At 45.9% G+C, this 21,167-nt stretch overlaps 1 protein-coding gene across 3 annotated transcripts in view; it reads left to right on the top strand.

Annotated features, from left to right (window-relative positions):
* The window catches only part of MARCHF3 (membrane associated ring-CH-type finger 3), a 148,793-nt gene extending 127,897 nt beyond the window's left edge, over nucleotides 1-20,896 (top strand). For 2 of the 3 annotated variants that reach the window (XM_036847613.1, XM_036847614.1), the window contains exons 4-5: nucleotides 13,020-13,229; nucleotides 15,163-15,343. In XM_036847613.1, coding sequence (XP_036703508.1) covers nucleotides 13,020-13,229; nucleotides 15,163-15,339 — 387 coding nt within the window. In that variant the 3' untranslated portion in view covers nucleotides 15,340-15,343. Of the gene's footprint in view, nucleotides 1-13,019; nucleotides 13,230-15,162; nucleotides 15,344-19,940 lie in introns of those variants that run through there. The other variant, XM_036847615.1, reaches the window with a different exon arrangement.
* Nucleotides 20,897-21,167: the final 271 nt, after the last annotated feature.

Below are 21,167 nucleotides of genomic sequence, written 5' to 3'. Positions count from 1 at the left end.
AATGGAAACCATCACCCTCCCCTCACGTGACACCGCAGCGTATTTTTACCTGGTGGTCTGATATTCCGGGCCCCATACCTAATGGAGGGTATCTGAAGAGTCCAGGGGAGCAGTAAAAACAGGTGGCTGGGGGCTTCCCTGGTGGCGCAGTGGTTGAGAATCTGCCTGCCAATGCAGGGGACACGGGTTCAAGCACTGGTCTGGGAAGATCCCACATGCCACGGAGCAACTAGGCCCGTGAGCCACAATTACTGAGCCTGCGCGTCTGGAGCCTGTGCTCTGCAACGAGAGGCCGCGACAGTGAGAGGCCCGTGCACCGCGATGAAGAGTGGCCCCCACTTGCCGCAACTAGAGAAAGCCCTCGCACGGAAACGAAGACCCAACACAGCCAAAAATAAAATAAATAAATAAATTAAATTTTTTTTTAAAAACTGCTAAAATTATAAAAACAAAAAACAGGTGGCTGGGGGAGACTCTTTCACCTGGATGTGAGGAGGCTAAGGAAGGGCATGTCTGAAATCTTACAAATCATGAACAACTTAGATAACGTGAGCATGACGTTCGTAGCACGATCCAAATTACATGAATGCTGGTGGGCTCCCCTTGAAATTTGAGGGCAGGAGTGTCAAACAAAAATAAAGAGGTTCCGCCAAATACTGCAACTCATGATCTTAAGCCATTGCCTCCGGTGGAGCCTTGAGAGATTCCAGATCCATTCGTTGCTAAGATGTGTCTAACGTCAACAAGGTCAGACAGGCCCTAAATATTTGGGTAACTTTTTGGCAGCAAAACATTGGCCTGTAAGCACTGTGAACGTAAAAGTTCCTCTGTTCTCACAGTCGTCCATCTAGCAGAAAGTTCCTCTTTTCACAGTATTCCCATCCTTGCTGACTTTGGGAATATATGGCCCTGGTGAGAATGTCTCGTCTGTCCTATATTTTACGCGTGCATCATATTTCATTGAAATCCCTCCACCACACTCTGCTTGGATAGCTTTCATACTCACATTCTCACTACATCTGAGGGACACAGATTTTTTAATGTGGTCCCATTTTGAGGACCTGGTTGTGAATTTGATTTCTCCCTCTCTATTCCTTTAAATATCCCCAATTCTTAAAATAGGGATGTATTATCCTTATTCATGTTATTCATCATATTCTCATCTTCTGTACAGTGTTCCAACTGGGGTTCGTACTTGGTACCCTGTCCTGGCACCTTTCACCCCATGATCCTGTCTTTCTGCTGGAAGTAATTATTCGAAGCTCCAGAAACCTGGGCTCCAACCACAGACCAGCAGAAAGGGTGTTAGATGCCAGCAGCTTTACCAGCTGGAGGGCCAGGGGCCCCATAAGAGCCAAGAGGAAGCAGAGCTCCGGGAACTGGGAGCTGCTGTATGTGTCCTGTTTATAGTAGACTGCACGGTGTGATTCCATTGGCTCCCAGAGTAATCATTTTTATTGTTGGCACTATGCGTTTTATTGATTAATTTCTTCTGCAAATTTCTGTTTTCTTTCTCTTCATCCTCTCTTGGTTGTTTATCTCATCTTCTTATGTTTCCGGCTTTACATGGATCACATATGCCACATAATTCTGCAGTGCCTTCTCATATTTTGTTTTTGTTTTTTTAAGATTTTTTTGATGTGGACCATTTTTAAAGTCTTTATTGAATTTGTTACAATACTGCTTCTGTTTTATGTTTTGGTTTTTTGGCCGCGAGGCATGTGGGATCTTAGCTCCCCGACCAGAGATGGAACCTGCACCCCCTGCATTGGAAGACGAAGTCTTAACCACTGGACCGCCAGGGAAGTCCCGCTTCTCATATTTTGGATAAGCAATCTCCATTTGGCTGTGATCACACAGTGATGATCTAAACTAATTAGAGCCAAATGATTCGCATTTTACTTATATCTGAAATTGCAAGTGAATATATAAAATTATTTTGCCATCTAATCCTGCTATGCTGCTAATCTTATCGTTGGAAAATTTCAAACCATTGGTGTGAGTGTGTGTAGCATTTGTTTAAATAATGCTGAAGCCAAATTATAATGTTCCAGACACAAATATAATAATTATGGAGCATTATATTCCATTAACTGGCTTACCGGCCTGAGGACTCCAGGGAGCGTCACAGATCTCTAGGGTGTCCTTGAATATGATGTACACTTCAGCCAGATCACAGCTGTGAAGGCCCAGAGCAACTGCTAAGCATGTGTCTGTGACAGGAATTACTTTACTGGATTTGATCAGAAGAGTCGGGGAAGTGATTTTATATATGTGTGTATACATTTCAGTTAAACCCATCTGATTTCTACTCAAAGCGATCCCCAGGTTAAGAAGGATTTGTGTATTTCTTCGGCTAGTATTTATCAAGCACAAACTAAATATTTTAGGAAATGGGGATATAACTGTGAATAGGCCAGAAGAACGCTGTGTACTAATAGAGTTTACCTGCTAGGAAGAAAGACAGAATAAGCAAGTAAATAAATAAAAAGATTATCTGTGATGGTGATACAAGTTATAAAGGAAGAAACAAGCTCTTGTGGTAAAGGATGACTGGAGAGAGAGAAGGTAGGGGTTTGTGAAGGCCCCTCTGAAGAGGTGACATGTGAACCCATGACCCGTGAGAAGGAACCAGATGTGGGAAGAGTAGCAGGCAGAAGCAACAGCCACTGCAAAGGCTCTGAGCCAGGCCAGTTCGGTATTTCTGAAACAGGAAAAAACACTGCAAAGGAGCACTGTTTGAGGGGTCAAAGGAGCTAGATTTGAAGGTGCTTCAACTTTTCTGTCGTGGACTCCTTGGCAGACTGTTGAAGCCTACGGATAGATCTCTTCTCATAATCGTGTTTTTCATTACATAAGACAAAAATACATAGGAATGCAAAGAAGACCAATTACATTATAATACAGCTATCAAAATATTTAAAAGACAAAGCTGTGACATAAAATGTAAGTGCTGCTTTAACACGTTTTGTAGCAGATCTAATAACTAACTATGAAGAACAATTTGTCTGAAACAGTTGTAATGTGATATGAAATGTCTGTGGTTTCTCTAGGTGACAAAGTCACAGGTACTGCTCATACCACTAAGATTTTCTGCATTACTCAATGAAATACTAAATTTCAATTAGAGGCTGTGAAAATAAAGGTGTGATTTTTCCCCCCCCCATTGTAAAATCACAGATCCCGTGAATCCTCTCCTTGGACCCCTTGGGGTCTGTGGAGCCCTGGGTACAAACAGCGGGGCTACACCACGCAGGTTTCGTGGGCCACGGCAAGGCATTAGACTAAGCGCTATGGGGAGCCGCTGGGGAAATCTAAGCAAGAGAAGTGGTGTGATATTGCTGCTTTATATATAGAACCTGGATTCTAGGATAACAGGAGTAGAAGAGTGGGGCGACTATTACATGGTTCAGGTGAAAGACAAGGGTGGCTTGGAAAAGAGTAGTGGCCCTAGAGAGTGAGATGTGAACGTGTTCAAGATGTGTTCCAGAACTGCCAGGACCTGCTGATGGATTGGGTAGAGGAGGCGGAGAATGAGGAAAGGGAGATACGGACTTCACGGAGGTTGCTTACAAGAGCCTTTGGGTGTTGGTGTTGCCATGTACTGGTGTGGAACCACCTGGGAGCGGAACTGGTTTGTGGGAGAGTTAGGGTGGTGGCGGTGAATCCAGTGTAGCATTGTGGACTTGGTGAAGTGTGAGATGTTTATTACACAAGTGGAGAGAGATCTAGTACGCAGCAGGATCCACAAGCCTGGAGCTCGGAAGAGAGTAGGGCCGAAAGATGACATATCCACTCTACAGTTGAACCTGACGTTTTGAACAAAAGTGGGAAGTTAAGACAACCTGAGAGGGGCTTTCACCACTCCCCTCAAAGCTGCACCTTCCCACTCCTTTGAGGGAGACCCCCCCCATTTGTCACTCCCCCCAGAGAGGTGACGGAACTTGATAAAGGTCACACAGCATAAGGGGGAACCAAGAGGGGGCACCTGGAAGCAGTGTCCCGTCTCCTGCTTCCAAGCATGTGTTTTATCTCTGCTCAGTGCTACTTCTCCAACCTTATCCATTGTGAGAGCAAACAAAAATTAGGATCAAGGTTTTACGTAGCACAAAAGTAAGCTGAAGGGAAGATGTGAAAGGACAGTAGGCTGCAGATTTCAAATACTGGCTCCTCCACCATGTAACCTTGAACAAGTCACGTAACCTCACTGAGGCTTAATACCCTAATTCAAAATGGGAATAACACCACCACCTGGTGTGATTAAATTCAGTAAAAATATCTGGCACATAATAGGCACTCAGTACATATTTTTGGTTGAACTCGAGTTGTATATATTTTTTTAAATTAATTAATTAATTTATTTTTGGCTGCATTGGGTCTTCGTTGCTGTGTGCGGGCTTCCTCTAGTTGCGGCGAGCAGGGGCTACTCTTCGTTGTGGTGCACAGGCTTCTCATTGCGGTGGCCTCTCTTGTTGCGGAGCACGAGCCCTAGGGCGCGTGGGCTTCGGTAGTTGTGGCTTGCGGGCTCTAGAGCGCAGGCTCAGTAGTTGTGGCGCACGGGCTTAGTTGCTCCGCGGCATGTGGGATCTTCCTGGACCAGGGCTCGAACCCACGTTCCCTGCGTTGGCAGGCAGATTCTTAACCACTGCACCACCAGGGAAGTCCCAAGTTGTATAATTTTTAAGTGGACACTTGGTATTGTCTTTTTCTCATATATTTCAAGGTAGTTTTTTTCTAGAAAAAAAAAAAGATAGTAATTGTGACGAAAACAGTACAAAGGACCTTGAATAATTTACTGGATTTCTCATGCTATTTCATGACCTATGGAAAAATAGATGGTATTCCACGGTTATTTACATCTTAGGAAAAAAAAGCTTGAACAGAAACTACAGGTTTTTCACCTTGTAGCAACAAAACACTATGTAGGGGCTTCCCTGGTGGCGCAGTGGTTAAGAATCCATCTGCCAATGCAGGGGACACAGGTTCGAGCCCTGGTCCGGGAAGATCCCACATGCCACGAAGCAACTAAGCTCGTGCACCACAACTACTGAGCCTGTGCTCTAGAGCCCACGAGCCACAACTACTGAAGCCCACGCGCCTATAGCCCGTGCTCCGCAACAAGAGAAGACACCACAGTGAGAAGCCCACGCACCGCATCAAAGAGTAGCCCCCGCTCGCTGCAACTAGAGAAAGCCCACGTGCAGCAATGAAGACCCAACACAGCCAAAAATAAATAAATAAAATAAACAAAATTTTTTAAAAAATTTTAAAAGAATACTATGTAGATATTTCTCTTGGGAACCTAAAAGGAGTGATACATAAGGAATGCTATCTCTAACCTAGAGGGCTAAAAGCAGTGAACTTCAGGACTTAATGTTCACCTGCCAACAAAGTTTCTCCTCACCAATTGATTTGATTAGTGTAACTAATATTGTAAGATCATTTCTGGTCAGGGTTACTGGCATCTCAGATGTTTATTCATTCATTTTCATGAAGCATCTACAATGTTCCAGCACTGTTCTTGGATCGAGGCATCCAAGAATGAACAAAAATGAAGTTCTGCCATCATGGAGCTCTCACTGAAGTGGGGAGCAAAAAATAAACAAGCAATCAGGCAAATAGATAAGCAGCATCATTTCAGAGAGTGTCATGCGCTCTACAGAAAATATAGCCAGGTAAAAAGAAAAAAAAAGGAAATGTAGCCAGGTAGTGCTCACAGGTGCAGAGAGCATTTTCAATAAGAAGGTGCCATTGGAGCTGAGACCCAAATGATGAGAAGGAGCCAACCGTGCAAGAATATGGGCAGAGCCCGTTCCCCATGTGAGAACAGCCACGTGTAAAGTTGAAAATGAAGGGGGAGAGGTAGTAGGAGAGACACAGAGGAAGGCAGAGGTGAGGTCAGGTTTTCTTGTAGTCCCAGGTAAACAGTTTGAACTATATTCTAACCACTGGAGAATTTTAAGCGAAGGAGCTACATGATCTGATTTATATATTTACAAGGTCACTGTGACTGCTGTTTTGGAACTGGACTAGGAGGTGACCAGAGTGGAAGCAGGGAGGCTGTTGCCTCCCAAGTAAGAGGTGATGGTAGCCCTGGGATGGCAGCAGTGGACATGGAGAGAGGTGCACAGATTCCAGATGTATGTCGAAAGAGTGCCGACCAGACTTACAGAAGGGCTGGATGTGCAGGATAAGACACAGAAAGGAAACAGGATGACAGAGTGACTGGGTGTTTGGTGGTGTCATTTACTGATACGGGCTGCAGAAAAGAAAGGTCGTGAGGTCCGTGCTAAATCAAGAGTTTGGTCGTGGACAGATTAAGTTTGAGTTGTCTGTTAGTCACGTAAGTGGAGCTGTTGAGTGGGCTGCTGAATATGCACATCTGGGGCTTTGGAAAGAGGCCGAGGCTGGAGATTGGCATTTAGCGTCATGAGCAAATCATCTGTGAAGTTTTCATTTGAAGTGGGTTGTTTCCAGTTGGGGTTGATGGATGTCTGGAGCGAGCATCTCCTTAGCTCCCCCGGAATCAGAATCTCCTTCTGAGCAGCTTCAGCTGTCCTGGAAATTCACTGACAGACTGCGGAGTTGGGGGGATTTAAAACACTGGCGGGAGTTTGTTTGGTTTTGTTCTCTGCTGTTTCAAGTTAACTGAAATGCATGATTTTCAGGTTTCACCTTCAGTTTTAAATCCTGCAGAGGACCTGTCACGTGTCTTCTGATCGTCGCACTGCCCCTTTCACATTGCGGCTCTCCAGGAAAGCAAGACAGCTCAGTGCAGGCTGTGCTGGACTTCAAGAATAAGCCCTGTCCCAAGAAAGGCAAGCGCTTGGTAAATAACTCTGCCAAGTGTCAGATTAACAGGAGACGCTCAGGCAGATAAACATTCTGAGTAAACATTCTGAGATCTTGCCTATTTTTTTTTCTTTTTTTTTCTACTCCATAAATTTGTTATGGTTCTATCACTTTTATCCCTTCTATCAGTTTCTTTCATTCTCATGATGGTTTCTCATTAAGGAGATTCATGGGGAAGGTTGTAATCGATCAGAGCTATTAGCCACCAGAGTGTAATCTGGTTCCAGTACAAACTGACCTGCCCGATGTCCTGTCTGCCTTGGAGATTTAAGCCGATTAACTTAGAGTCTGGGAGGCAGGATCTAATGTCCTGTAGCACTGCACCCTCTCACCCCTACCCACGCGTAAGGGATTTAACAAATTGACACTGTAATTAGAACTGAACCCACAGTTAACCCACCTTGAAAGTAACCACTAGTGCCTGGCTCACCTTGGATGTACATTTACAGTCAGTGAATGATGCTGTGTCCCTGGCAATGGAATGCTGCTTTAATTCCCTTTGCTGTCTCAGGCCCTATACTGCTGATTACGGTGGAGGTTTCTGTTTTGTTTCATTGGTTGGTTGGTTGGTTGGTTGGTTTTTGTACCTATTTCCAAGAGTAGATCAATCTCATGGTTCGGAAACAAGTCAGGTGATTGGTATGAGGTCGCCACAAAAAAGGGCAGCTCGCTGCCAGGGCTTTCAGTAGCACAATCTCTGTCTGCTTTATGTTTTTGATGGAATCAGAGAACAAAAGGCAGGAAGGTGCCCTGGGCTGCCCACAGATCCCCTGGCAGCCATATGGGTGGACCTGCCAAGTGAAAGATGCCATGCAAATTAGCATTCTCGATCACAGACCTCTGCTCTTAAAATACAGCTAACCACCAAGTACAAGCTGAGGACTAAGGTCAAACTAAAGACTCTTCAAGAATGATATTTTAGCTGCAAAAGCTGTCCACAAGCAACAGGATAAATTAATGAGTATTTTGCACCAGGGGAACCATGATAAGTAAATATTCCTTCTTGCACTGATAACACCAGTTAAGATGCAATCTTCCTCCTCCTCCCCTCTTCTTCCACCCGCTCTTCTCCCCCCCCCCCTTTTTTTTATTGATAATGTTGATATAATAGGAGCACAGTCCTTGGAGCTAGACCACATAGATCAAAGCCAAGGCCAAACTTCTACAAGTTTTTTAACTTCTCCGAGCCTCAGTTTCCCTATCTATAAAATGGTGATGATAATAATGATACCTCTTTCAAAAATTATTGAAGAGTAGATCAGTTACTACATGTAGCAGATAAGAGAGTGCTTGGCGTATTGTAAGGTCTGAGTAAACATGGAAACTTAAGCTACTGTCATTCATTCAACCTTGTGAACGTTGAATGTGCTATAGATGCCAGTGACATAAAGGTAAGGGCCCACCTCATGTCAGTGGGAAGACGGACACACCAACAAACCTGCCATTCTGCCTCAGCAGGCTCTTTACTGAATGTGTGGGAGATGAAGATGCTACTAAAGAATAGGTATAATACTCTCTATATAATAAGTATAACTGGTAAGAGAGGCAGAAGACATAGAAAAGCAAGAAATGTAATTGAACAATAATTGAGATCAAACTTTTGCCTATTAAGAATTAAGCTAAGGGCTTCCCTGGTGGTGCAGTGGTTGAGAATCTGCCTGCCAATGCAGGGAACACGGGTTCGAGCCCTGGTCTGGGAAGATCCCACATGCTGCGGAGCAACTAGGCCCGTGAGCCACAATTACTGAGCCTGCGTGTCTGGAGCCTGTGCTCCGCAGCAAGAGAGGCCACAATAGTGAGAGGCCCGCGCACCGCGATGAGGAGTGGCCCCCGCTCGCCACAACTAGAGAAAGCCCTCGCACAGAAACGAAGACCCAACACAGCCATAAATAAATAAAAATAAATAAATTTAAAAAAAAAAAAGAAATGGCCTCTACCTACCTTGCTAACTGTGCTTTAGGTCTCCCCCTCTTACTTGCCACGATCAACACTAAAAAAAAAACTTTCAGTTTCTGGAACCCACCATTAAAAACAAAAAAAAAAGAATTAAGCTAAAATGCATGACAATGTAGCTGAGATTAAACGCCCAGAAATTGGACCTTATTGTGGTTTAGTAAAAGAATTAACATAGAACAGAACAGCAGCCTAAAAATATTTTATAAAGTTACCATGATAACATCCTGGCCAGCCAACCATTCAGTTATCTGATGTACCGATAAAACAGCAGGACTTAACGTATTCCACCAAGCTGAAAATCTGCAAAACATCTAGTGTGTGCATGTGCAGGCATATACACACACACACACACACGCACGCACACATGCAAATGCCATTTGGTGCAGAAAGAAAACATAAATATGGATAGCAAGGAACAGAAGTGAGGCTGGTTTCAATCTCACCTCTAATACCCACTTGCAATCTATCCTTAGGTGAGTTACTAAACTCTGCTCCCCAGTGTTTGCATCTGTAAAATGGGGATAATGTTAGCACCTGCCTCACAGGGTTATTGTGAAGACTCAATGAGACATTGCATAAGACACTCCAAATAGCTAGCAGTGGCTTGCCCCAGCCTTGGCTCAGTAATAGTTTATTTTATTGCTATAGTTTGCTGTGCACTAGACACCTCCCTCCCCTGACTCCCTCCTCTCTCCCTGTCTCTCTCCCTCCCTCCCTCTCTCCCTCTGGATGTATATATATATATTTACACAAGTAATCCATGTTCATTTTAGAAAAACAAGAATATACATACAAAAAGGAAAAAATTAAAGACCATTCTGATTCCACCACCAAGAGTAGCAACTATTTTGCTAGTATCCCTCTGGTCTTTGTCTATGTAAATTCACTACATCTATGTAAATGTCCACGTGTATGTAAATACATCACTACATATACAGGATCATACTCTACATTCTGTCTAATAGAATTCTTTTCCTGTTCAGCAATATATCATGTCAGTAAATATAAAATATACATTACCATTTCAGATTACTTTATAGTAGTCTGTTTTAAGTAAATTCCATATCGTAGTTAGACAATCCCCTATTGCTGGAAACTTGAGGCAAAATCCCATTTTCTCTGTTATAAACTCTGTTTGTATAAACATCCTGTATCAGCCTATTTGGATACTTCGGCAGAGGTTCTTACCATGGCACAGGGCAAATTTTTCCTCAACAACAGACGTTACCAGTGGTCTTATTCATGGGGCCTGCATTTGTGTAGGAGATAAATTATACTTAGGGTCCTGAAGAAGTCACAGATTTTAACATAGCAGTACCTGTTTGAAGAACCTCATACCTAAGTGTGACCCAGCAGCAAACCATACAAAGAGTAAACTGAGCCAAAGAAGAACATGTATAGTGTTAATAAGGTGCAGAATCCAGGTACTGGTGGTCATGGACATAAAAAGTGGCCTGGAAATTTTTCAGGAATATAGAAGATCAAAGAACAATTAGAAAATAGGAAACTGGGAACAAGCAATAGCAATTTCTAGTTTGCCTTTGCAATTTATTTAACATCAAACAGAGCTCAGTAGTCATCCACAATTACCTCCTTGCATTCCTGAGTCATTTCATTGAGCAATGTCAAGGGCCACATAAAGTGCTAAGTTAGTTTTAATAAAACGTACTCAGAATTCCCAAGGAACAGAAACTGAGGGGAGTCTTAGCCAATGAGGTAAGCTTGTCTGTGCACATCTGTCACGTAGTTATTGAGAACCTACTATGTTGCAACAAGTGGGGACACAGAGAAAAGTAGGCCAGGCTCCCAGATCTGCTTCCAGGGAAAATCTAAGCTGTCAGGGGGTGAGGGAGAGAGCACGGGGGGTCGGGCTGCTGCTAGGTCGGCACTGTTGTTAAAGAATCTGGACTTCTTAATGTCCTGCAATTTCAATTTTCAAATATTTTACTGACAGGACATCTGAATAAGAGTGGAGAGATTCTGATACCCTTCTCAGTATCACCTGGAGCAGTCATTCTCCCTCGCTGAGCCTCTGTAAAGTTGGGATAACAAGGCCTCATTTCTACTCTCCACTTCACAGAGATAGTGCCAGTATTTAGATAAGAAAACGTTAATAACTAAGAGCTCTTTGAATTTCTTTGAAGCTGCCCAGATGAGGTAGCACGACAACACGTAGCAGGGTTAATACTGTTTGCACTTGATCATTTTGGTACTGTATTAAATTTTTATAACACTGTGTTTATATTCACAGACCAGTCAACTCCCCATAATCTGTGTTTTAATATGTATTCAGCTCCATTTTTGAGCTGAGGTGACTTCTTTCAGCATCTCAGCCCATTTTTAAAGTGGATTGTCACTGGAAAGGGGTAATTTAGGCATTCGGGGTCATTTACTATTCGCCTCAGGCAAACATTCAAGGGAGGGAACGTTCCAGAAAACTGTCTTCTGTGCCTTTGACCTCCCATCTCTTGTGCTCACTCCTTGAGGCCTTTGTTGGCCCTTACACAGCTCTTGCCTCAACTTGCTCGCCTTCTTCGCAGCTCGTATGTCTCTTGTCTCTGCCCTGAGTTTGGCCTTCCCCCTCTCTCCAGTCAGTTCCATCCACTCTTGCCTCCCCTGTCATGGTCCTTTCCCTCCCACCAGCGGTTTTGTAGGAGACGCTGTGCTGGCCCCTCGGGGTACCTGCTCAGCAGCCCACAGCACTGCTAGACCCCGAGATGAGATGGAAGCCAGCCAGCCAGTGTCTCTCCCACCTCACCCTATCATCTGTGTGTGACCTCACTCCTTCCCTGGACTCCTTGGCCTCTGTCATTACTACAAGGGATAGTGAGATGGGAATGTCAAATTACTTGGGCACATTTCCATGCTAATCCAAAGGAAAGCCACCTGGCTTCATTACCACTATGCTCTGACACCAATAGGTAAGCATGCCATTTCCTAGAATGGATTATGGAAAACATCTCAACAGACATTTAGCAGTCCCCCAAGTGGGAGGACAACAACCCTCTTTCCCGTCCTGCAGGAATGCTCATCTCTAGTCTTTCAACAAGCTGACGTTTTCCCCACCCTTTCTGGAGTTGGTTCAGTCAAGATGGTAGCACAATTAAGATGTCAGAGATGGTCCTACGTAGGAGGTTCAGGGTCCTAAAACATAAGGCAGGGGCATTACAAGACTCATGGAGTCAGATGAGTGTCATTCCCCAAGACCACCCTCAGACTCAGTGATTGACTAGAAGGACCCACAAAGCTCTTAGAAAAGCTCTTAGACTCATGGTTACAGTTAATTACAACAGAGGGATACCAGTTAAAACCAGCAAAGGGAGAAAGTGCATGGGGCAACGTCCGAGAGAAACAAGGCACAAGCTCCCAGATGTCCCCTCCAAGTAATATCACACAGATGTGCTTAATTTTTCTAGCAACAATTTGTAACAACGTATGCAAAGCGTTATCTGTCAGGGATGCTCACCCCAGCCTCAGTGTCCAGGGTGTTTACTGGGGTCAGTCACAGAAGACATGCGGCACCTGCACGAAAGACCTCAAGCCACTCAGACTCCAGCCCCTACAACAAAAATAGGTGTTCAGCATAAATCACACTGTTGGCATAAACTATCTGCTTACACTGGCACCATGTGGCCCGAGGCCTCAGGCATACAAAAACGCTCTTATGAGGCACATTATTACAAGGACTCAGAGCTCTTCTCTTAGGAGCCAGTCTTAAAAAACAGGTCTTTCTTGGGAACGTGCAGGATTTGAGCAACCTGGGCCTGCTGAGTTAACCCTTTCCTGCACACATTCCCAGGGTCAAGACACAGGAAGGCTCTGGCACATGACAGTACCTCCTGCACCTCAGTGACCTTCCAAAGATAAGGTCCTCTCTGCCTTCCACAGAGGGTCACTGTGATATCAAAATAATAATCATTGAACTCTTTTCAAAACCAGCAGGACATCTACAGCAAGGATGCTTTTATTATTATTATTACTATTTCTATCATCATAATCACTATTGTCATATTATACTCACATCATAATCACTACTGTTCATGGGACAGGGCATGGGAATGAGCCCTTAATGCTTCTGTGTGATCTCAGAACAGGTCAGAAGTGCCTTTTCCAGATGCTGAAGACAAGGACAACCTCAGAGTAGTGTGTCTTCACTCCTCCCTGGCATTTAACCCTGTCCTTGCTTTTCTCTGTCTCCCTTCCCTTGACAGTGGCTCAGAAATCCAGGCCCCCAGCACGAGAAGCGGACTCTGTTTGGAGACATGGTGTGCTTCTTGTTCATCACTCCTCTGGCCACCATCTCGGGCTGGCTCTGCCTACGGGGCGCCGTGGACCACCTGCACTTTAGCAGTCGGCTCGAAGCCGTCGGACTAATTGCACTCACTGTCGCACTCTTCACTATTTACCTCTTTTGGACACTAGTAAGTATGGCCCAGGGCCCGGGAGTTAGGTCGGCGAGAGCTGGCAGCCCCCCAGCTGGCACAGCCTTCCCTCTTGTCTGTAGCTCATCTCCCCCACCCGGGAGCAGACAGACCTTCAAATGCTGGCGAGAGTGTGTGATTCGGTCTACTACCGCACGTGAATGTGTGTGTGTGTGTGTGTGTGTGTGTGTGTGTGTACGTGTATGTGCACTGCTGGGAAGAGGAGATGAAGTAAAGAAAAAGCCCCAGCTTCTGAGAGTTCCTCAAAGACATGCACCCCAGACATCCCTCTCCTCTCGTAGCCAAGGACTCCATCTGTGAGGAGGCCTGGCGTTTTCTTTCTCTCGTTTATGCTCCTCACTCTTGCCGGGATTGTGATGTATGGTGAATGATGCACTTGGCCACCGTTGCTGTCGCTGCCTGCACAGATCATGAATCCTCCTGCTGGTTATTTTCTTTTTATGTCCTGACGCGGCCTAAAGTCCTTGTTGGACGTGGAGCTTCACTTCGTCTGATGATTATTCTGGGTTGGGATATTGACTCTGCTGCCCATAAAAACACTAATTCATCTAGCTGAGAAGCTGTCACTAAAGAAAAACCATTTCCCAATAAGTGTTCCTGCTGTATATGAGGGGAAAATCTTTAACCCTCTCTGGTTCTTTATTGTTTTATCCCCGTGATTGCTCGGGTACCAGTTGGCAGAGCCCACAAAGCACAGCATCTGCCGTCTCTCGATGCTTCCCTCTGAGACCTGCAGGGAAGAATGTCACGATCCTCTAGAAGGTTTTCAGAAACCGGGCCCCCTGCTTCCTGGCATGACTCTCCTGTGCCTGCTCATCTCTAATCCGAGCACACTCCATTGTTATTCAATATGTATTTCCTGTCTAGACTGTCCCATTCCCACACCCGCAGCACAGTGTCGCAGGTAGAAGCTTCTAGTGCTCACACTTGCTGCCTTGCTCTGTCTCCCGAGTCCTGCGCCATCAGCTGCCATTCCTGCCACACTGACCAACCGCAACCCCCTGCTCATCGCGTTTCCCTCTTGTCCAGCTCTTTGCCTCCTCTCAGGGGGGAATTTCAGACAATAAATGGGGGACACATTTCAGTCTCAGTGAGAGGGGCATGACAGGAGCCTTGGTAAACAGGTAGTGTTCCAATGCTTGGAGCTTTATCAGAGTCCTCTGGTTAAGGTAGGCATTCGGTTCCCAGCCTAATGAAGCCCCCAAGCAAAACTATTACTGTCTCCTTTAAATGTCTGTGCTTCCAAAGTGTGTCCTGATTCATTGTGAATCAAGCAACCAGGCTGACTCAGAAGCCACAAGGACACGGTGATGGGAAGAGGGTTAAAAATAAGAAATTAGGGAATACCCTGGCTGTCCAGTGGTTAGGACTCAGAGCTTTCACTGCTGAGGGCCCACATTCAATCCCTGGTCGGGGAACTAAGATCCCACAAGCTGTGTGGCATGGCCAACAAAAAGAAAAGAAAAGAAAGAAAGAAATTGTCTGTCTACTACTGTCTAACTACTGAACCACCTTGGGAAGTCATTTCACTTCGCTGAGCCTCAATGTCCTCATCTGTAAAGTGGGGATGAGATTAATACCCATCCTGCCAACTTCCCCTGGTCTTACGAGATTGAAGTGAAAGTGTCCATGGGAAAGCGCTTTGGAAAATAATTAAGTGTAAGTTTTTACCATGTTTAGAGGTTTGCTAGTCTCTGATTTTTCTTATACAAGTGCCTAAGATGAAGGACGGATGAAGACTTAAATGCTGGGTGTTCAAACCAACTTAAGGCCTTTTTGAAAATCTGCTTTGTAAAGCACACACTTACCTAACAAGAAAGAAAAAAAGAGGAGGGTAGGCAAAAGAGGGAAAGAAAAAAAGAGATTACCTAGAGAAAAAATGGATGTGATCCTATTTCATCTCTCATCCCAGGTGAAAGGAAAATTTGGGAGGGAGATGTCCCCGGAGTGGCTCTTTCAGAAGACTGATAACATACGTCGTTCCAGAAATGCTTCCAAAAGGCAGTGCTGCGTGGTAAAAAGCACATCCCTTCAGAATCCTAAGGCTCTGTGTTTAAACCCAAGATTTAGCATCCTGATAGCTGTGTAACTTCAAACAGGTCCCTAACCTTTCTGATCATCCTTCTCCTAATGCAAAAACTTGGGGAAACGACTGCTAACCCCTGGGCCAATGTGCTATTGTGAGGATGAGGTGGGATAACTTCGGGAACATCCATCAGAGCACCTGGCAGAGGACGGGTTTTCTTCCTCTGACTGCTGTGCTCCTGCTCATCCTGCACTGCCCCCCGGCTCCCTGTAAAATGCCGAGCAGCTGGAGGGAAAGAAAGGCGCTTCTCCCCTTTGGTGTGAAAAACGCGCGGCCATAGCTCAGCAGCAGGTTATCGAATCTAGACTAACTCCTTCCCAGATAAATGCAGTACTGAGCGGCCCTAGCAAGAGCCGTAATTCAGAAGCCGACAGCACTTGGAAACTGCCCTCCAGCAGAAACCCACTGTAAACAAGCTGTCACGCTTAAGGAGAATATGCTGTGAAAATGTCTTAGATAAACAAACACAGTGTCAGTCCCAGCCCGGCTTCTCGGAGGAGCCCTCCTGGAAGGGCCTCGCCGGGCGCCGTCAGGAGGGACCCGCACCCGTGCTGCTCGCCTACGGGTGCCTTTGGAGCTCCTTACCTCCACCGGGGCCCAGGCTTGACGCAGACTTGGGGAGTTCTGCCTTCTGGAACCTACTGTGCGGAAACACAGGTGTCTGAGACCCAGGAGGCCAAGACCTCGACCACCTCCTCCCTGAGAGCTGGGGGGGGAGGGGAAAGGTGCCCCAGAAACATCACTGTGCATGTCACAAACCATTTGAAGCCCGTGGACAGACCCGAGAAGAGTAGGCAAGAACTGAGTCCACATGAAGCATTTAGAAAGTGTCCACATAGGATCTGCATTAGCCCAGTGTAGCGATGCCCACGTGCAGTGAGCCCCAGGAGGTACCACCATCCACCACGTCGCTGATGCAACCAGTGCCCAGCCCAGAAACCAGTTAAATCACAGGATGAAATGAATGATGATCCGGCTCCTCTGGCTGACTCCCAGTCCCACGGGTTAATCATTTAAAATCTCTTTACGAAGGGGGAAGCTCCCACAGAACACTGTCCCGGCAAGGCTCACTGCGGGGCGGGTCTAGACACACCCCGAGGGTGTCCAGCACGACCTGGTGTGGCTGATTCACACCCGCGCCCGCCCTCTTCTCTTCCACGGTGCCATCACAGGTCAGTGAGCTGGCCCAGTTCTGGGAAGGCAGCTTCCAAAGCCCTGGCCGCATCAATATGCTTCGGTCGCACCATAAACTCCCGAGAGGGCAGAATCAAAATTCGAAAGGAGATTTCCCAAAGCCTGCTGTGACTTTACAGCAAAGCTTCAGTGCAGCCCATCACCTCCCTCAGGGAGAGGTGATGCTAATGTGCCCCAGCCCTCTGTGTGCCATGCACATGACCGCAAATCTCTGTGCAGACCTTGCCCGTGACAGGAGGTTAATAAATAGCCTTTGGATGAAGACATGAAGACACTTCAAGAAACCCATCCCATGAAGAGTAGTGTTTTTAGAATAGTGGCCCTGTGCTCTTTCTTCACCCTCTTTCTTTAAAACCTCAGAAATTTAAGAAATATCTAAATGAAGTTCCCAGCGTTACTATTGCCATAGCTTCTTCTTCCTTCATGTTGTTTATTTTTTCCTCACTGCCTCTTTATTGCTCTAAATCAAACCTGCTTTATTCCTCTTCTGTTCCACCAAGGGGAGGGAGTGTCTTGGTCCTCCTAGAGACCAAAGCCAGGACTACCCAGGGCGACTGCAAACCCGTGGTCCCTCTGCCCTGCACCTACCTTCCTTTGTTTTCCCCGATGCAGCGTCATCTTCATGATGCTTTCTTCTTATTGGTTGAATTTGCCTGCAGACATGGTGGTGAACAGCAATCAAGATAGATTAATGCGTAATAAGATCTCGTTCGTTTGTCCGAACGAGCAGGCTGATGTTTGTACTTCCCGGCCAAGGAACCAGGAGACCTGCTAAGTCATGGACTCCCCACGTTCCCCTGTGCTTCACAGGCTTGAACGTACATGCGAATCACCAGGGGATCTTGGTAAAATGCACGCTCTGATTCCTTAAGTCTGGGCGGATCCCACAGGTGCGACATTCTAACAAGCTCCCAGGTGGTACGGCCTCCACGGGCACACTGAGAGCAGGGCTTTCGAGGAAACAGCCCAGCCTCTCTTTTTCTTTTTGCCCCCAGTTTCCTGTATCCAAGAAGGAGTGTCACAAAGTTATCTTCTTTTCCAGATTTAACCCATCAGAAATAACAGGCCAAGAACACTAACGTGTGGCAGTGGCACTGTGCTAAGTGCTTCTTATGCATTATCTCTGATATCATTATTCACATTTTACAAACGAGGACACCGGGACTTGGAGGCAGCAAACAACCCTCCCAAAGTCGCGGAGACATCAGTAGAGGATGGGGCTTCAGCCCGGTGCGCCCGCCCGCAGCCCTCGGGCTGCTCCCTACTGCGCACAGCTGCAGCTGCTTCTGCTGCTTATTGAAGACGCCAAGCATGCGCATCCCGGGCGAAGGGACTCTTGATTTCAAATCCAGCTTTCCTGTAATATTTCCAGATTCCAGACTTCTTGTACTGCCTCAGCTCTTCATTAGTACTTGTCTGTTTCCTACCCCTTCCCTGCCCTTGGCCCTGAACAGCACGCTTTCCAGCCTGCCTCTTACATTCATGAGTAGCACCAAGCAGCAGCAGGACAGAACAGAACAGATATAAGAGAATCAAGCTTAAAGAAAAAAAAAAAAAAAGAGAAAAAAACCTCTGTTCCACTTTGGCATGTTCAGAGCCTCTTGGAGAAAAGCACATCTGTGTGAGTTTAAAAGCTTTTATTTTCATACTCAAATGTCTCTGGCATTCAGCCTGTGGCATCTGCTTTCCAGCCTCAGAAATCTAAGTGAGTGGCCTTGGATTTCACGATCCTGCCATGAAGACAAACAAGCGCTTTCTGATCAAGGGCCTGCATTCTCCTCCACTTCCAGCAACACCGAGCTCAAACCACAGGGTCAGCCCGCTCTTTGACCAATGGAGACCCTGTACCAGTGTCAGCATGACCCACACAACCCAGGTGGTTAAACAGCCCATACCTGGATAGTTTGTCACTCTCAGGTCATGGGCACCTTCCTCCCCAACGCTTACCTAGTTATCTGGATATTCTCAAACTAGAACCTGCTTCCACTTTTTTTTTTTTTTTTTTAAATTTTATTTATGGTTGTGTTGGGTCTTCGTTTCTGTGCGAGGGCTTTCTCTAGTTGCGGCAAGTGGGGGCCACTCTTCATCGCGGTGCGCAGACCTCTCACTATGGCAGCCTCTCTTGTTGCGGAGCACAGGCTCCAGATGCGCAGGCTCAGTAACTGTGGCTCACGGGCCTAGTTGCTCCGTGGCATGTGGGATCTTCCCAGACCAGGGCTCGAACCCGTGTCCCCTGCATTGGCAGGCAGATTCTCAACCACTGCGCCACCAGGGAAGCCCTGCTTCCACTTTTAAAGGCAGTTTGTACATCTTCAGAAGAACAGATTATTTGAATTTCCTGGGTGGTTCATCAGTGCTTTGTGCCAGCCTTCTCCAAAGCAAACCACAGATGTAAGCATCTCATTCCAGTATATTTACACAAGAAGCAAGCACTTTGGGGGCAAGTTATGTCACAATTGATGATGAGTTTACTGCTCGTGCTGTCCTGTATCATGTAAGAGAGGCCTAAATCTAAAGCAGTGTTGCAGTTAGAAGGTACGGGATACTTAGTCACTCATCCATTCACTCGGTAAACTTAACTAAGCAGCTTCCTAAGCGCCAGACACTATGATAGGTACACAGCATGCAAAGAGGAATACAACACAAGACCTGCCCTCAACATGCTTCTAGTGCAGGGTGAGAGAGAAACAAGTGCCGTGGTGTACAGGGCACTGATGCCACGCTGAGGTGGGCACAGGCACTGGCTCAGGAAGAACTCATCAGCAGAGTTGGTGCCCATGCCGAAGCTTCCCCACTGGACGCCATGGAAGGACTGAGCTGGAGGCAATGGGGATCACCCGCAGGGGCCACCAAGTACAGTGGTTCAGTTTGTCCACAGCACAGTACGAAGGGTGCCCTTCCTATCATACTGTGAATGGGGTCCTTCGAGTTGTGCAGTGTCCAACCTACAGAAGGGTGCGTGAAGCCCCAGCATCCCTCTCATTTAACAGAGAGAAACTTGACGACCAGAAAGGCACATTGCCTAGTCCCACAGCTGGGCAAGGGCTGGCGCCGTACCTACTCTGCCCACTGCCCCCAGCCAACTTTCTTCCCCACTGATACTTTGGGGCCCAGACCACTATCCTGAAAATAAATCCAAACTCGGGGGGAACCTCATTTCCTATTAATACTCTGATTTTACCCAGTTTGAAGAGGCACGAGGGAGACCTGCCCCTTGTTCACACGTGGGTGCTCTATGGCTGGGGCCAGTCTCCCAGCACTCAGCTGCCTGCTACAGCAGTTTCCCCCCCGGCTCCTGCCCCGCTGTACTGCTGTTTGGAGCTGTTTTAAATGGCGTGTATGTTGTTTGGATTGATAATCAGCTTCCGCTTACCTGAAACCTTCCCTTATTTTTCCTCTCCTGACCCCAGGTGTCATTTAGGTACCACTGTCGATTGTACAATGAATGGCGTCGGACCAATCAGAGGGTGATTCTCCTCATTCCAAAGTCTGTCAACGTCCCTTCTAACCAGAAGTCCTTGCTGGGCCTCCACTCTGTCAAGAGGAACTCAAAGGAGACGATTGTTTGATGTTCGTGTGTTTGGTTGGTTGCTTTGTTGTTTGGGGTTTGGAAGTTTCTGCACTGGGGCCATGCACTGAGCCACCCCGAGACCCTTCCTCGAGCCCGTGGGTCGAAGAACATCTAGAGCCATGTTATCACGTCACCCTGAGCAACAGACTCTGCCTGAAGAAAGCAAATCGCTCTCTGACTTCAAATCATGGATGCTGCAATCATATGATATTTGCTAAGCTGCCAAACATGTTTATTTAGCAGATACTGTATGGAATTTTCTGAACACCTCTTTAACATATGAGGAAGGTTGTCCTGCTAAGGATGCAACTCAATTCTTCCTTTTTTATTACTATTTCAAATATATATATATATAGATATATATATATATTAAACTTAGATGATAATCGAAGTTGAAAAGCCAATGTTAAAACTGATCTCATGGTTGGTTTGGATGGGTTTTGTTTGGGTTCGTTGGTTTGTTTCCCAGTTTCTACTGTAGATTCTTTGGGGTAATTTGATAGCTTGAGTGGTCTTTTCCATCTCTTCCATGTCCCTTACTCAAGGGGACACCATAACAGCTGCAGGACAAGTCATATTTGAAGGATGTTTTGTACTAAACTTCATTTAATTATTCAGTTTTTAAAGGAAAAACAAGCGTGGCAACTCTCCCCACAGTGAACTGTTTATTTAAATTTCATTAAGGAGAAAAACAATTTATGGTGAGAAGCACGCTCCTTTCAACTTGTTTGGTAATGACAGCTGATAGAAGCTATTTTCTAATAATAAATATCCAGTGTGTGAAAGACAAACCCCCACTGATTGCAATACTATTTTTTTTTAATCACAAAACCTGTGAAGTTTCCCAAAGTAGATTTGAAACAGGAAAAAAAAAGCAAAAGCAAGAAGGTTGGTGCTCCTATTCCCATTTCATTTAGCGCATGTCTTAATTCTTCATTCACATTGAACTGGAGGATCATTAGACATTTCTAGGAACCCTGGACCTGTTTTGCATATCAATTAGCATTCCCATTGCTCTGCCAAATTTCCGGCTCGACAGGTAGATATGGCCAAAAAAAGCCTGTCC

This window comes from Balaenoptera musculus, chromosome 3 (assembly GCF_009873245.2).
Source record: "Balaenoptera musculus isolate JJ_BM4_2016_0621 chromosome 3, mBalMus1.pri.v3, whole genome shotgun sequence".
In the NCBI taxonomy this organism is placed as follows: domain Eukaryota; kingdom Metazoa; phylum Chordata; class Mammalia; order Artiodactyla; family Balaenopteridae; genus Balaenoptera; species Balaenoptera musculus.
The sequence above is the reverse complement of the archived record's forward strand: the minus strand, read 5'-3'. Positions and strand labels throughout refer to the sequence as shown.